Source organism: Pseudomyrmex gracilis, unplaced genomic scaffold (assembly GCF_002006095.1).
Source record: "Pseudomyrmex gracilis isolate BER0280 unplaced genomic scaffold, ASM200609v1 scaffold_6, whole genome shotgun sequence".
Lineage (NCBI taxonomy): Eukaryota > Metazoa > Arthropoda > Insecta > Hymenoptera > Formicidae > Pseudomyrmex > Pseudomyrmex gracilis.
The window spans coordinates 945,369-961,322 of record NW_018020590.1 but is presented as its reverse complement, the minus strand read 5'-3'; the positions used below and the strand labels follow the sequence as shown (position 1 = coordinate 961,322).

Here is a 15,954-nt window from a genome sequence, read left to right as displayed (position 1 = left end):
CGGCAAGAGTCGTGCTTGACATGCATATGTCAGATTATGTTCCTTCTGCGCATACAGAATCAGCTTGCAAACGTAGTAGTGGGATGACAGCACGAGGGGAATACTTAAGTTGTGAGGGTTTGTGACCTTAAGTTATGAGGAGAATTAAGTTATGAGATATCTCGCTGATTACTAATCTATGTTTTGAATAAGTTCTATGTATATAATATATATATTCTATTTTTTCTTTAAGCACTCATTAATTATTTCTTCCTGTCATATACAACACCTATTACATCAATTATTTACGATCTACTAAGCAAATTATTTATTTCAGAGTTAAGCGTTATAAAAAATTAATATGTTGTAGTTTGTCTGTGACGGTCTAATTAAATTACCAAATGCTTTTATATATAAAAAGAGAACGGTTCGAAGATATCCAACCGCGGTATTGAGGACGACGACCTACGTTCTTATTGGATTCACAGTTTCCATCTGCGAGATGGTAATTGCTGCCGCTTCCTCTAAAAGCCATCAAGTTGCCGACAGTCTTCCATAAGGATAAATGACCCGGCGCAAAGCTAACACCTACCTTCGTTGTCGAACACGTTAATGATCTTTGCAGTAGTCTCAAAGAAGTCTCATTGATGGAGAATGTTACTGCAAGAGCTTTCAAACTAAATATATATATATATATATATAGTCACATTGTGCGATCTTACGGCTTCATCTCTGAAGAACTCGCCTGTTGTTATTATCGTCATTCTTCCGTAACAATCGTCATTATCGAACAAGAAACATTATTGTTTCCTGATTCGCAATTATTGTTACGATCGGATGCAATAACTTTTCTTGTGTCACTACTACGCTCCGCAATATAATAGCATTCTTCTGGACAAGCCCAGAGATGACACACGCGCTAACAATGGATTACCACGTGCGACGACAGAAAGAGAGAGAAAGAGAGAAGAGAGAAATTCCGTGTCGTGAATTGTTATTTTCCTCGTCGAACTGCGACGGTTGGCGACGATATATAATCATGCGTTTGTAGAGAATTAAAGCTTTAAAAAGCTGATAACTCATAATCCTAAACTCATGCATTGCACAGCTATTAATATCTCGGCAAGTGGTTACACCTAATTACTCGCATTTGCATTTGTAATTACACAAGGGAAAACTAATTTGCATAATGTTGTCTTTTATTTCGGGCAAACTACACATACACGCTTACATATATTTTTTATGAAAAAAGATCCAACAATAACTCGTTTATTCTTTCTTGCGTAACCGTGTTTATTGCATTAAACGGAACTCAAGATGATCCACCGATGATATGGAAACAATTTTTGCCGTCACACATGTAGCTATCGCGTGCTGTTCAATTTTTCGCTTATTACACTCTTGTGCAAAGACACGTTTATTTCTGCAATTAATAATCAAGCTGCCATCGTGTTACTATCTTCGATGCAACGGTAAAGACGATTCATGTATATACAATACACATATGTGCACATTTGCATATTGAAGCGCTTGACGACTGCCGGTAGTCCGATGTGTCGGTATTGGAGATTGATGCGTACGTGCAGATTTTCTCTAATGAGGCAAGGGTCACTTCCGGTCAAACAGAAAACGGAAACATAGCGCGTGCTCGCTCACATCCGTTACGCCTGGCAGCAATTCTGCCACCCAAATGCGTATCGAATTGACTACGCCTGGAAACTGCAAGACGTGGAAGTGTTCTCGCTTTTACAATAGCATAATATTACCATCTCATCAGAAATTCAATTCCAATACATCAATCATGAAACAAATCACATTACACAATAGAGAAATAAATTATATAAATTAATTTTTTAAGTAGCAATTTATGAGTGTACACACATACATATAATATAGAATATTTTCTATTTTTTATTACTTTATTATGGCAATCCGATTGATTTTACGTTTTATTCTTCTGAAATATTTTAAGATCAATATTTCATTTTATGCCAAGTACTTCACGTTGCTCTTGAATCAAATAAAATTAAAAGCATAATACCCTTTCTCGATTATTAGAATAAATAGCGCCAACAATGCACCGCATGTTATTATTGTTAAAGTCAGCGCAATATCTTCTAAACTAACCGATTCGTAAATTGTTTTCGATGGAATATTGGTTAAGAGATATCCATTTTTCAATTTGTTCATAACGCCGTTGTTCTGAAATCGTTGTAAGCTAAAATTGCAAAAAACCACAAGTAACAAAATGTTTATTTGTCAAATTCGACAACTAAATCAATTCAAATATCATTCAGACATATATTATTATGTAATTACAATACTTATATTCAGTTATTTATGAAACGTAAATGTTTCATATTTTACGAACTTACTGATAATTTATAAATCCGGTGTAAGGATTTCCCTTTGTTAAAGCCATTGCAATATTGTCGACTTCTCCACTTTCTATATAAACAATCTTACAATGTAAATACATCTTTGCAAAGTGTCTGAATATCTCCGAATTGTAAAATGCCAAGTTCTTCTTCTTGCAAAGCTGTGATTTGACGTGAACATAGTAAAAAAGATTCTTTATTAATAGTAAAAATAATATAAATAAAATTGCTAACTTGTTTGAATCCATCTATAAATGTAGGAGGTAAGTTTTTCTTATCTTCCATTAATTCAAACATTTTCGAAAGCACAGAATCTGTGACATGCTGCAATTGTATAATAAAATTATGTTGCATTATTTTGCATTGTTATGGGATTATTAGTAAAATTCTTTTTACTCACTTCTGACATATCGTACTCGGCGCTATATTTTGTTACAATTACTTTATATGAGCCATCTTTAACAAAATCCTCTATAGTAGAGAATGGCAAACAACCAGTAGTAAGTGTCAAAGAGCTGATTACTGAAGCGGAATAAGCGGATAGGATTACTATTGATGAGATATAAATAGAGAAAAAAGCCAATCTCATTGACGATTCGTTAGGAAATTCTGTAATTTTGCAAAAATTTTGCTTGCATTATTAAAAAGAAAATATGTTGTATATAAATATATGTTGTATATCAATTTTTGACTTATCTTTCGCAATAAATAATGTATATGTAATACTCTTTGTGCAATGCGATACAAAAATACAAATCTCTCTACCTGGTAGACTTTGCTGGCAATAAATTCCCCAAACACGAATATAGTTTTCGAATATTGAGCTTATCGAGAAGCATCCTCTTGTCTCCATAACAGTTAACAGAAGAGATGCAGTTATTATTACCGTTACTAACATTATCCAAATTCCGAAACTAAATGACTGTAAAACTCATTATTTAAAGAAAGAAGAACTGATTTGAATATTATTTTATTCTAAGCATTTTAATATATTTACATATAAAAATATTTAAACACGTTTCGTATAATATTTAAATATAATTTTTATATACTTTTTAGTAAAATTTTTTTATACTCTTAAAAAATATAATATTTTAGTTTATTTCAAATTCATGTTTAAGTAAATTCAAACTTGAATATACTTATGTGTATATTACCTTAAAGTATCCGGACCATTGCACGTTAGACCCGGTAGGTTGTTTAAAGTACAAGCGATTTTGCGAGCGTACCAACGGCACCGTGAAGTCGACGGCGTAGAGTCTGCTTGACGTTATCGTAAATTCGGAGGCGCCAATATCAGCCTCACTGGTCACTAATTGACCGATCACGCCAGTCCACGTCATGTCATTCCAGTCCCAACTGCCGTATGCGTCTACCGGATCCAGAATCGCTAACGTGAAGTTCATCACTTGGCTCAATTCTATCAGCAATAGGCCAAGAAATCCGCCAATTTTGTCGTTTTTCAATAAAAAGGACGGCGATTCCTTTAAACATCATTTATTAAAAGAATCCTCAAAGTAATTTATCACGGTTGGTGTTTACATGTCAACGATAAAATCTAATATTGATTTTGTGACAAAGCGAGTCGACCTTTATAAAGCAAAACTTTTGTTTTGCGAGAATTCTGCTATTTATTACTTGTTTATGCTATTTATTATTTTTTTATTATCTATATACATGCTGTACTTGTGACTTGATCTTGGAAATATTTAGGCTTACTTTCGCGGAAGCTACGCGCAGGACTTCGCCAAACATATTGTTCCTTCTATCGTATAGGCTCTTTTGCGTCTTTAAAATTAGACCTTTATCATCATTCCACGTGGCCAACTCAAAAGTCCTAGTACGATTATCTCGAATAGCGTACCATTCCATCAGGATCGGATGATCATAGCACAGTACCAACATGAGAGTGCTGAAGTCCACATTGAACATGTTGCCAGTGGGATCCACGCAATATTTCTCAAGTGGATTGCCAGGATGCGGAAGGAAGATCACAAACCAAGCGGGAAAGGAAATGGGCTTTATGTCTCTTGTGGCCTTGATGAATTCATTCAAAGTTTTATCAGTGTCGAGAAGAACGACAAACAGTGGTCGTATGAACGTCTTTTGATATTTATTGTACTCATTTACCAAATCTAAGAAAGTCATCGTTGCAGTCATAACTTGCTTCTGCGAGAATTCTAGTGACCACGTGTGCGCCAATGTGGTAAAGTTTAAATCTGCAATATTATTTGCTTGTAAGAATAAAGCCGTATTAGAGAATTTTGTCTTTACTATTTCTTTGGATTTATTTTATGTATTATTTTTTTCTGTTACTTACCAAAATAATAACTTTCCGACTGCACAAAAACAACGCTAGAGGACCAATAATATTTGCGAACGTCGTTAATCAACCGAAAGTAATTGCTACTTTTTATATTTTTTGTCGTTGCTCTGATGATTAGAGCAAAGAAAAGCAATGCGATTAGTCGTACACTCATACACTTCATCACAGTGGTAACGAGTTAAAAGGAAAGAAGTAGGAACGGTTTCACACGATTTAAAGCTGCAAATGCGCGACTGAAGGACAATTGTCGCGGACGTTTGTTTTATCGGATCGAAAAATCTAGAGTTGCGCGTAAAAAGGTAGTGTTGTCGGGTAGTGTAAATGTATGTAAGTTGCATATTAGTATCACATTGTACACGTATGTTTTTTATCGATAATCAATGAATTTCATCTACAAAATAGTAGCAAGTATTTGTTGTTGTAAAAAAATTTCTCGATTTTAAGCACAGATATTCGCACTTTTTATTTTTTGTTTTATATTATTTTTATCATAAATGAGTAAAACATAATACTTTTTCAATAATTGTATTATTTATTACAAACCTGAGTAGTAACCAGTCGCAGGCATAAAAAACATAAAGCACATAAAAAAAAAATTTTTAATATACAAATACACACACATATATATAGTTTATATCTATTTTCAATATCTGAGAGATGTCACTACAAAACCAGCGATCTACACTTTTCAAAATTATTTTATTATGGCCAATATCCAACTGATCTCACATAATTTCTTTGAAAGTTTTGTTTCCTTTGAAAATTTTTGACATTATGTTTTTGCAAGTTTAAGCCAAGATTATTGTTTCGTTTTATAATACGCAATTTGTTGCTCTTACTTCGAGCTTTAAAAGTATAATACGCTTTCTCTATTATCAGAATAAATAGTGCCAAGAGTGTACCAAATGTTATTATTGTCAAAGTCAGAGCAACATCTTTTAAACTAACTGCTTCGTAAGTTGTCTTCGATAGATCATTTGTTAAGAGATATCTATTTTTTAGTTTGCTCATAACGCCGTTGTTCCGAAATCGTTGTAAACTAAAAATTGTAAATGTAAAATATTTATTTGTCAAGCTCGACTATTAGTAAGTAAATCAATACATTAAAATTTTAAATACATTTAAATATATAAAATTATATATTTAATTATATACTTAATTCGATATAATTATATTTAATTATATACTCTTAATTCAATATAATTATCGCAACAATAGTTTACAAACTTACTGATAATTTATAAAGCCGATGTAAGGACTTGCTTTCGTTAAAGGTATGGCTATATTGTCCATTCTTCCGCTTTCTATATGCACGATTTTACATTGTAAATGAATATCCATAGCATTCTTGAATATCTCCGTTGTATAAAATGCCAGTTTCTTCTGCTCACAAACCTACGAATTAATATAATAATAGCAACATTCTTAACGAAACCTAACAAAGTCTAATAGATAGTGAAAGTAAAATATTAGCTAACTTGCTTAAATCCATCTAGCATTGTAGATGGTAAATTTTTGTTGTTTAGCAATTTATACATTTTTAAAAACACGGGATCTGTGACAGATTGTTGCTGCAATCGTATATAATAAGATTATGTTGCATTCTTATTGAGATATTATTAATAAGATTCTTTTAACTCACTTCTGACATGTCGTGCTCAGCGCTATTTTTCATTACAATTAATTTATATGAGCCATCTTTAACGTAACCTTCTATAGTGGAGAAAGGTAATACGGCAGTAGTAAGCGTCAAAGAACTGATTACCGAAGCGGAATAAGCGGATAGGATTATTATTGATGAGACATAAATAGAGAAAAAAGCCAACCTCATTGACGATTCTCTAGGAAATTCTGTATGATTCCGCAAGAAGTTTGCATACATTATTTCAAAAAGAAATACATGTATATTGTATATAAATTTGATTTATTTTTTACGATAAATTTATATGTAAAACCTTTTTATATATTACTTATGCAATGCGATATAAAAATAAGAAGTGTTTCTAACGAGCATTACCTGATAGACTTTGCTGGCAATAAATTCCCCAAACACGAATATAATTCTCGAATATCAAGTTCATCGAGAATCGTTCTTTGGTCTTCATAAAAGTTAGCAAAATAGAAGAAATTATTATTATCGTAAATAACAATGTCCAAATTCTGAAGCTAAATGCCTGAAAAATTCGTCGCTTAAAGAAAAAATAATTTTTTCTCTAATCTTTGGTTTTACGCACTCTTGTGTATCTATTATTATTATTATTTCATAAAAATTTCTTTTGTTAAAAATGAACGTTCTGAAAAGTGGAGTAGATGTCGTACTCAAGAATTACTCTCTACTACTTGTTATAATTTCACGTAATTTGTTTACATTAATTACCTTAAAGTACCCGGACCATTGTACGTTAAAACCGTTAGGTTGTTTAAAGTATAAGCGATTTCGCAAGCGTATCAACGGCATCGTGAAGTCGACGGCGTAGAGTCTGCTTGACGTTATCGTCAATTCGGAAACGCCAATATCAGCCTTACCGGTCACTAACTGACCGATCACGCCAGTCCACGCCATGTCATGCCAGCTCCAGCTGCCGTACTCGTCCACCGGGTCCAATATCTCTATGGTGAAGTTCATCGCTTGGCTCAGCTCTATCAGCAGCAAACCAAGAAATCCTCCAATCTTGTCATTTTCCAATAAGAAGAATGCCGACTCCTTCGAATATCATTTATCAAAGAAATAAACATCAGAATAGAATTTGTCACAGTTGATATTTAGATGCTAACAATAAATTCTAATATTGATTTTGTGACAAATCGCGAGTTGATTTCTACAGCAAGATTTCGTGTTCGAGAATTCTGCTATTTAGCAATTTAGCAATTTTATTATAATTCTATTTCTGATTTTCTAAGTGACTTTATTCGTGAAAATAACTTGAGCTTACCTTCACGGAAGCTACGCGTAGAGCTTCGCCAAACATGTCGTTCCTCCTGTCGTATAAACTCTTCCGCGTCTTCAAAATTAGACCCTTATCATTATTCCACGTGGCCAATTCAAAAGTCCTAGTGCGATTATCTCGAATAGCGTACCATTCCACCAGAATCGGATGATTGTAGCACAAGACCAACATGAGAGTGCTGAAGTTCACATTAAACACGTTGCCAGTGGGGTGCATGCAATACTTCTCAAGTGGATTCCCAGGGCGCGGAAGAAACATCACAAACCAAACGGGGAAAGAAATGGGTTGTACGTCTCTTGTGGTTTTGATAAATTCATTCATAGTTTTATCACCGTCGAGAAGAACAACAAACAATGGTCGTAAGAACTTTTTTCGATAATTTGTGTAATCATTCACTAAGTTTGAGAAAGTTATTGTCGCAGTTATGATGTTTCGTCGCGAGAACTCGCGCGACCACGTATGTATCAATGTAGTAATGTTTAAATCTGCAAAGAGATGAGTTGTTTGATACTTGTTTGATGTTGATAAATGAGATATACTAAATGTAATGTTTACTATTACTTAATCAATCACACACATAATTTATTCTATTTAATTTAATACACTTAATTTACAATAGTAACGAAGTTTAAAAAAAAATTTTATGTTCTGTCTGATACTTACCGTGATAATTTTCCGACTGCACAAAAGTGACGCAAGGCGACCAATAATATTTGCGAACATCGTTAATCAACCGAAAGTAATTGCGGTTGTATATTGTTTTCGTCATTGCTCTGGTAATTAGCGCGAAAAAAAGCATCGCGATTAATTGCATAGTTGTACACTTCATTGCAGCGGAAGGAAAAGAAAAGAAACAGAAATTTTACGATTCAAAACTGCACAAATGCGCGACTGAAAGACAGTCGTATCGCTGACATTTATCGGATTGACCAATCTAGAAATGCGCGCGAAAACATTGTCGTCGACTGGTGTAAATGTGCATGTCGTATTAGTAAGTGTTGAGATGCACATATGCTCTTTACTCTTTGTCATCAATCGATGAATTATCGGCGAAACAGTACTGATCATTGCAAACCATTTCTGCCTTTTAAGAACCACTACCATTTATTTTCCGTTTTATGCCACTGTGTATATGTGATGGTGGTTTAGGTTTTAGCGATAAAGATATTTTAGCCATAAACAGGTATAAATTTACATTGGTAAGGTATATCAAAAAAGTCAAAAAATTCTTAAAATTTTGCATGATTTTTTAATAACATTGTGTTATATAATAGCATGTATTTTAATAACAATTATTACTACATTTAATTAAAATAAAATAGAATACTTCTTTTGTGGCAAATTGAATATCTATAACATATCAAACCGTTGATATGTAATAGGACTTACTTGGAATAAGAGCTTGTAAAAGAATCAAGCGTGTCACGCGCTATGGTTTCGCGTTAAAAGAAATCCTTCCGGTATATAATTCGCGAGTGTGTTCTATTGATTTCACGCGTGTGTTTATACAGAAAAACTTTTATTTTCACAAAAGATGCACAAAACTTTGGCGATTCTCCTCGCTTCTGACATTTATAAAATCCAAGATGGTCGCGAGGTAGTATCGAGGAGCCTTAATAATAACAATTTAAAAAAGTATACACATGTATAAATTTTTTTTAAATAAAGAAATAAAAAAATGTTCCGAATGAAATAAATTTGACTACACTAGGAAAATCTCTTATAATGAAAATAGCTGTTTACACTTCTACAGTATGTATATTGTTTACAAAGCTAGTGTAATTTATGTGGAAATATAATTAACATATATAGTTTCACTGTTCTATATATATATTTATGTATATATAATAAGTAATACTTAGCTATTGAAAAGATTAATAATTGGATAACTGTTATTGACTTCACGCGCGCAACAGTACTTATAAGTATTGACTAAAATAAATCTCTATTTGTAATGTAAGCAAATTGTTACATCGGAATGTACATATCCGAATGTGAAATATTTTGAGATTACTGCTCATCAAACTCATTATATGTAATAACCAGTATAATAAAAAATGAGTTATACAAAATGATCTGTATAAAGACTGATGATAAGAAATACAGAATACAATTAGATATTATATATTATATAGTATTATAGTTGCTTCCCAGCAAGAAAACATAAATAAACATATCAGATATGTAAGACAGCTGTGTAGAACTGTTTATTGAGATATTATTTGTATGACACATTAAGACACTTTAAAAAATACATAAAAAAACAAATTTTAGAAAAAAGGATTTTAAGTTTTACAACTGAAAGTTTTTAAAATTGTTCTTCATATAATTGACAGCCTGAGTTCAACTTACAAACCTTGACTTTAATCTCAGCTGTATATACTTTTGTCAAAATATATATATACTGTGTCATTGTAAGAAATGTCAACGCTATGTCAAAGACTATGTGACTTTGTGTTGTGTTTCTTACTAGAAAGCAACCTATGTAAATACATCAAAGAAATTAGAATTAACCAGTATCTTCAACCATAATCTACACTGAGAGCACTCAGACCTTTCTTTTTGATCGCTTCGTCTATGGCGCGTTCCAAGAAATCTTTTGGCTGATCACATTCATATACCTTATCTGTGTCCAACGCATCTAACCGCATATTGCATCTTCCCGTTTCTACATTGCTATAGACAGCTCCGTAAGGAAAGTTCTCGACTTTATACATACATTTAGATGAAAAAGAATCTACACCTATGCATTTACAATAATGTGGGTGGAAGGCCATTTCAGCCGATTGAACTAAACCATGATTTCGAATCGCCATCATCACCGCGGTATCTTCCATGTCGTTCCTTCTGTAAGACAAATGAAATCTGGAACTGATAGAATCTTCTTCCAGAGGATCTGATGGATGCATCATTCTATAATATGCCATAACTTCGTTAATACTATTGTCCATAGATCCTTCTTCCTCTTGGAAAGCCTGCCATAATTTTAGTTTCTCTTCTATATGTATTTGATACATAATTTCATCATAATCGATATTTCCTATGTTGTTGGCTGTTTTCTCGATACTTGTACTTGTATGTTGATCCTAGAGAAAAAGTAAGGGCAACATTTTATACATAATTCAGAATTCTCTTATGCACAATACACACATACATATATGCACAAAATATGATTTGTTGATAAAACGTGATAAGTCTCTTAAAAATCTCTTCTACTGTAAATAAATTTTTATATATTGATAACAAAAAGTCCTAGCAAGAAAAACAAAAATATCACATGTCAACCAGTAAATAAATTACCGCGTCTGAATGAGTTTCATTGACTTGTGACAGTTGCGCGCAATGTCGCTTAGCCGGGAAGGAAGCGCAGTTGTGTTCGTTTGTGTCCGAATCCTCGTCGTCGCTCGCCATTAGCTCAGCGTTGCGCCAGAGCTTCTTTCTGGCGCGTTCCTTATTAGCCGGGTTCGGAAAAGCTGGGAGAAGAAGGATTTCGTGCTTGTCCATATTCGTGTACAACTCGACATTCGACTCCACGACGTCGCTCGTCGTTTCTCTGTTCTCGTTTTTGAGAACTTTCGCCAGCGCGCGTTTCCTTTCTGGATGCGTATGCGGACGATTTAATGATCTTCTTCCCGAAAAATCTCAGCGAAGATACAACAGGGCTGTAGTCGAAACTAACAACATCTCCGACCAAACGGTGTTTATCTCCGACAAACTCGGTGTAACTACCAAGCTTCGGTCGGCTTGGCCGTCATGTTTCCTCACGAGCACTTATTTTTACAATTGAAAACGTCGTCAATTTGCGCGGGGAATCACTCGAATGACGACGTGATCTCCGTGACTAACCTGAACGCCAACCGTCATGCTCCAGGTGCGGAACGATGAACATCGAACACATTGAATGCGACTGGAATCTGCACGAATGAAAATCGAACATCCTCAGCAATTCTCAAGCAAGAATCGCTTTTGACAGCTATAAGATGGCGGATACCACCTGCTACTACTGTGATGGTTGAGACGCAGAGAAACTAAATGAATGAGAACATTACGATACGTAATGTGATCTCGAAATAATCTAAGATAATCACAAACACACGTTTACAGTTATATGAAAATTACAATTCGACGGATAAGTGGAAATCTGATTCGTCTTGACAAAAACGCGCAGTTCAACGGAACTGTTAAATTGAACCACCGATTCCAAAATGGCGCCAACATGTGGTCCACATCTCGGTGGGAACTTGACGGCTGATCTGTCAAGCAGCGGAACTTCTGGTGTGGCCCTTTTACGAGATCGAAAGATCACGAATTTTTTTTAAGTGTAAAATTTTTAAATAACTATTGTTGTATTATGGCAACCTGTGGGGAATACATTCGTAGCCAGTTTCCGACAATAGACGACGATCTGTATCAATACGTAAAAGGTATGTATTTCGTAAAATAACCTGGAAGATTTTTCGTCTGGTATCGCATGACGGCTTCTTTATATTTGTATGTACAATGTTCTTGTGTATTGTGAAGATATCCTGGACAGTTCCAAGGATGACTTCGAGGATGGCGATGAGATATACGAGGCGATCGGACAAGTGTTGCACGAAGTGGCCGACAAATCAGAAAACGAGGTTAGGTCTGTAAATATGTTCACATTTCATCTTTTTTGTTAATATATGTTTTTCTGAATGCTTATCTTCTTGGAAGGAAGTCATCGAGAGTTTTCCGATGATACACCACGACACAGTTTGATTCAGCTAAGAATTTACTCAGAGTTAAAAATCCATGTTTTTGTATTATGGCTATTAATAATTGAATAATTTGTATAAATCTTTATAAAGTATATATTGCAAGACAAAAATCAATAAGTTTATCAAGAATTTGTATACTTGCTATAAAAAAAGCACTCTATATTTCCTACTGTGTCAAATTTAGAGGATTGTAAAAGTTCATCAATTCTTTGATCTTTGATGGCGTGTGTTAAAATACAATTTCTATAATAGTTTTTTTATTTTGTACATGCAGGCAAATATGTGTGAAATTATTGGAAATATTAAAGGGCAGCTCAAATAATGATGACATAAATAGGAGAAAAAATGGTGTTAATAAAGTATTAAATGCTCCAGTTCATTTGGGATCATTAGCTGCTACTTTAGAAGCCCAAGTTGAACAAATTAAGAGTATATGGGTTACTACTAGAGATGATGGAATGGTAATAAAACTACATATATGAGCACTCCTAATATGTAGCTATTCTAAATACAATTTTAAATATAATTTTATTGGAAGTATTTTATATATGTATGTAATATTTTCAGTTATTTACACATAGATTATATATATATATATATGTATATATTGCTTATTTTTTTTATTTCAACAGAAGGTAGATGCTAAAAAATTAGAAAAGGCTGAGGCTAAATTGCAACAAAAACAAGAGAAACGTATTGTAAATGAACAAGGATCAGCCTCTCGTATTAACACTGCCAATTATTCGACTGAAAGTGCAGCTAGCGCCAGTCAAATGATGAGTAAAAAAGATAGTAGAATGGAGACCAAAGGTGGAATGAATAAAACGCAAGATATTAGAATTGAGAATTTTGATGTTGCGTACGGCGATAGAGTGTTGTTGCAAGGTGCTGACTTAACGCTTGCTTTTGGCAGGCGATACGGTTTAATTGGTAGGAATGGTCTTGGAAAGACCACTTTACTTCGAATGATTTCAAGGTATTATGAGACAACTTTATTACATTAGTTGATCTAGTAATGATACATTCAAGTAACACGGAGAAATTTTCATTGATTTAGTAAACAGCTAAGGATACCGTCGCACGTGCGAGTGTTGCATGTCGAACAAGAAGTAGCCGGCAACGACACATCCGCGCTAGAGTCTGTATTGGAATGCGATCAAGAACGAAGCGCGTTACTCAGTCAAGAGGCAAGATTGCAAGCAGCGATAGAGAAGGACGGCTCCAAAACAGGCGATGCGTTAGGCGAAGATTTGGCTCGGGTGTATGAAGCAATGCAATTGGCCGAGGTTGACAAGGCGCCCGCTAGAGCAAGCGCTATATTATCAGGACTTGGATTTTCCGTAGAGAGACAATCTTGGCCAACTAAAGCGTTTTCCGGTGGTTGGCGAATGAGACTCGCTCTCGCAAGGGCTCTATTCTCTAAACCAGATCTGTTGCTACTTGACGAACCAACAAACATGCTCGACATCAAAGCGATACTCTGGTTAGAGAAATATTTACAAACGTGGCCGACAACATTACTCGTGGTATCGCACGATCGGAAATTCTTAGACACAGTAAGTTTACTCATATGTATATCTTTTGTCTTTACTTTAAAAAAGAGTATAATATTCAACATATTTTGTGTATAGACTCATTATTCTTATTTATTTTTATTTTGTCAACAGGTGCCTACTGATATTTTATATTTACGTGGGCAAAAAATAGAAGCATATCGTGGTAATTACGAGCAATTTGTGAAAACGAAAGGCGAGCGTGAACGAAATCAACAACGAGAATATGAGGCTCAACAAGCGAAGCGAGCTCACGTACAAGAATTTATTGACAAATTTCGTTATAATGCAAATCGAGCATCTAGTGTACAAAGCAAGATAAAGATGTTGGAGAAATTGTAAGTGTGTGAACATCTTGTTCGTTAGTTGAGATTTAAACTTGTACTTTTCTGTTTTTTACATTTTTAATTGTTACACAGACCTGATTTGAAGCCAATGGAAAAAGAGAGTGAAGTAACACTCAATTTCCCCGATGTTGAGCCATTGAGTCCGCCGATATTGCAACTCAACGAAGTTTCCTTCAGCTATAACGCAGGTGATATGGTATTTAGCAATGTGAATCTTACTGCCAGTTTACAATCGCGCATTTGTATTGTCGGCGAAAACGGAGCAGGCAAAACTACCCTCTTGAAAATCATCACAGGCGCATTGAGTCCGACGCGAGGCACGGTGCATGTGCACCGTAATTTAAAATTCGGATATTTTAGTCAACATCACGTCGATCAATTGGACATGCGCGTCTGTCCCGTCGAATTATTACAAATGCATTTTCCAGGTAATCTGATGCGCAAAATGATTCGTTTTATTAAAAACTTCAGAAAAAATACACTTGATAATGTTTATACGCGCTATTACAGGCAAGCCAATCGAGGAGTATAGACGAATGCTTGGAAGTTTTGGAATAAGCGGCAATTTGGCGTTACAAACAATAAACTCCCTTTCAGGGGGACAAAAATCCAGAGTTGCATTTGCCTTGATGTGCGCTGCAATGCCTAATTTCCTAGTACTTGATGAGCCCACGAATCATCTCGATATCGAATCTATTGAAGCTCTGGGAAAAGCTCTCAATAATTGCCAGGTACGTATATCTTATTTAGGCCACAACTGTAGATCTAATTACAATTAGTTTTTCACATGTATGCGTTTTATTGTTACAGGCTGGTGTAATATTAGTTTCGCATGATGAACGTTTAATTCGAATGGTTTGTACAGAATTGTGGGTTTGTGGAGAAGGATCTGTTCGGTGCATCGAAGAAGGTTTCGATGAGTATCGCAGAATTATCGAAAGAGAGCTTGAATTATAAAAAGTTGAGTTTCTAATGTGATATATATATAATCATCTTACGTTGTTTTGTACTAAATATACATATACATATATACATATATATATATATATATATATGTGCACATATATTTATGTATATATAGTAAAATTTTCAATAAGTATCACGACTTTAATTGCAAACAACGACTAATATCATCATTATGTAATGTTTTATTTTTTTCAAAATTTTTCTTATATATAAATGTGAAATAAAAACAAATATTTTATTGCCAAAGGTATCTTAGTTATTTTTAGATGTTTTCTGAAACGTATTTTAAATATATCAACTATTATAATTAGATACGTTTTACTTATTTATTTAACAATTCTTTCTTTTTCAGCAATTATTTACAGAATGTAATTTTTAGCTCATACGAATTTAATATCTTCAATTATTTATCTTTCTTCAATGAATTGAACACTAATATGCTTTATATCCTATTACGTACAACTAAATATTTGGAAAGTTGCAACTTTAATAATACTCCACTATGAGAGTAGAAAAAATAATAAAAAAATATAGGTAAACATATTTCTACATATTACATTTGTACCAATACAGTAGTAGTCATTATCTTGCATGTATGTAAAAACAAATTGTATTTTTACTATACTAAAAGATACAAGATATATAATTAAATTTAACTGCATAAATATATTATTGCAATTATATTTATTAATAATGAAAAATAAATTACAACTGT

The 15,954-nt window shown here is 33.8% G+C and overlaps 3 protein-coding genes across 5 annotated transcripts; 1 reads left to right on the top strand and 2 right to left on the bottom strand.

Annotated features, from left to right (window-relative positions):
* Positions 1 to 6,962: 6,962 nt before the first annotated feature.
* LOC109858844 (glutamate receptor ionotropic, delta-2-like) lies at positions 6,963 to 7,847 on the bottom strand. The gene is made up of 3 exons (XM_020436502.1): positions 7,617 to 7,847; positions 7,061 to 7,387; positions 6,963 to 6,977 (listed from the first exon to the last, which is right to left on the bottom strand). The coding sequence occupies exons 1-3, from the start codon at positions 7,845 to 7,847 to the stop codon at positions 6,963 to 6,965; spliced, it is 573 nt and encodes a 190-aa protein (XP_020292091.1).
* A 1,455-nt stretch (positions 7,848 to 9,302) lies between these two features.
* On the bottom strand, positions 9,303 to 11,606 carry LOC109858519. The gene is made up of 2 exons (XM_020435863.1): positions 10,932 to 11,606; positions 9,303 to 10,717 (listed from the first exon to the last, which is right to left on the bottom strand). Exons 1-2 carry the CDS (start codon positions 11,133 to 11,135, stop codon positions 10,154 to 10,156), a joined length of 768 nt encoding a protein of 255 aa, XP_020291452.1. The 5' UTR covers positions 11,136 to 11,606; the 3' UTR covers positions 9,303 to 10,153.
* A 249-nt stretch (positions 11,607 to 11,855) lies between these two features.
* On the top strand, positions 11,856 to 15,884 carry LOC109858504 (ATP-binding cassette sub-family F member 3). Of its 3 annotated transcripts, XM_020435840.1 has the most exons (10): positions 11,856 to 12,055; positions 12,153 to 12,258; positions 12,648 to 12,834; positions 13,006 to 13,349; positions 13,431 to 13,929; positions 14,041 to 14,264; positions 14,346 to 14,701; positions 14,784 to 15,004; positions 15,084 to 15,233; positions 15,592 to 15,884. In XM_020435840.1, the coding sequence occupies exons 1-9, from the start codon at positions 11,983 to 11,985 to the stop codon at positions 15,228 to 15,230; spliced, it is 2,157 nt and encodes a 718-aa protein (XP_020291429.1). In that variant the 5' UTR covers positions 11,856 to 11,982; the 3' UTR covers positions 15,231 to 15,233; positions 15,592 to 15,884. The 3 variants fall into 3 exon arrangements, with proteins under 3 accessions (XP_020291429.1, XP_020291422.1, XP_020291438.1); XM_020435833.1 differs by lacking the exon at positions 15,592 to 15,884 and having other exon boundaries at positions 15,084 to 15,302; XM_020435849.1 differs by lacking the exon at positions 15,592 to 15,884 and having other exon boundaries at positions 11,965 to 12,055; positions 12,153 to 12,253; positions 15,084 to 15,303.
* The last annotated feature ends 70 nt before the right edge of the window (positions 15,885 to 15,954 follow it).

Excerpts from the sequence above, each read along its gene's own strand:
- LOC109858844 (XM_020436502.1), bottom strand. The coding sequence starts at position 7,847 with ATGCACCCCACTGGCAACGTGTTTAATGTGAACTTCAGCACTCTCATG. Across the intron at positions 7,388-7,616 it reads TACGCGTAGCTTCCGTGAAG|GAGTCGGCATTCTTCTTATT; the intron begins GTAAGCTCAAGT and ends TGATATTCGAAG.
- LOC109858504 (XM_020435840.1), top strand. The coding sequence starts at position 11,983 with ATGGCAACCTGTGGGGAATACATTCGTAGCCAGTTTCCGACAATAGAC. Across the intron at positions 12,056-12,152 it reads TCTGTATCAATACGTAAAAG|ATATCCTGGACAGTTCCAAG; the intron begins GTATGTATTTCG and ends TGTATTGTGAAG. Across the intron at positions 15,005-15,083 it reads AAGCTCTCAATAATTGCCAG|GCTGGTGTAATATTAGTTTC; the intron begins GTACGTATATCT and ends TTATTGTTACAG.
- LOC109858519 (XM_020435863.1), bottom strand. The coding sequence starts at position 11,135 with ATGGACAAGCACGAAATCCTTCTTCTCCCAGCTTTTCCGAACCCGGCT. Across the intron at positions 10,718-10,931 it reads ATGAAACTCATTCAGACGCG|GATCAACATACAAGTACAAG; the intron begins GTAATTTATTTA and ends CTTTTTCTCTAG.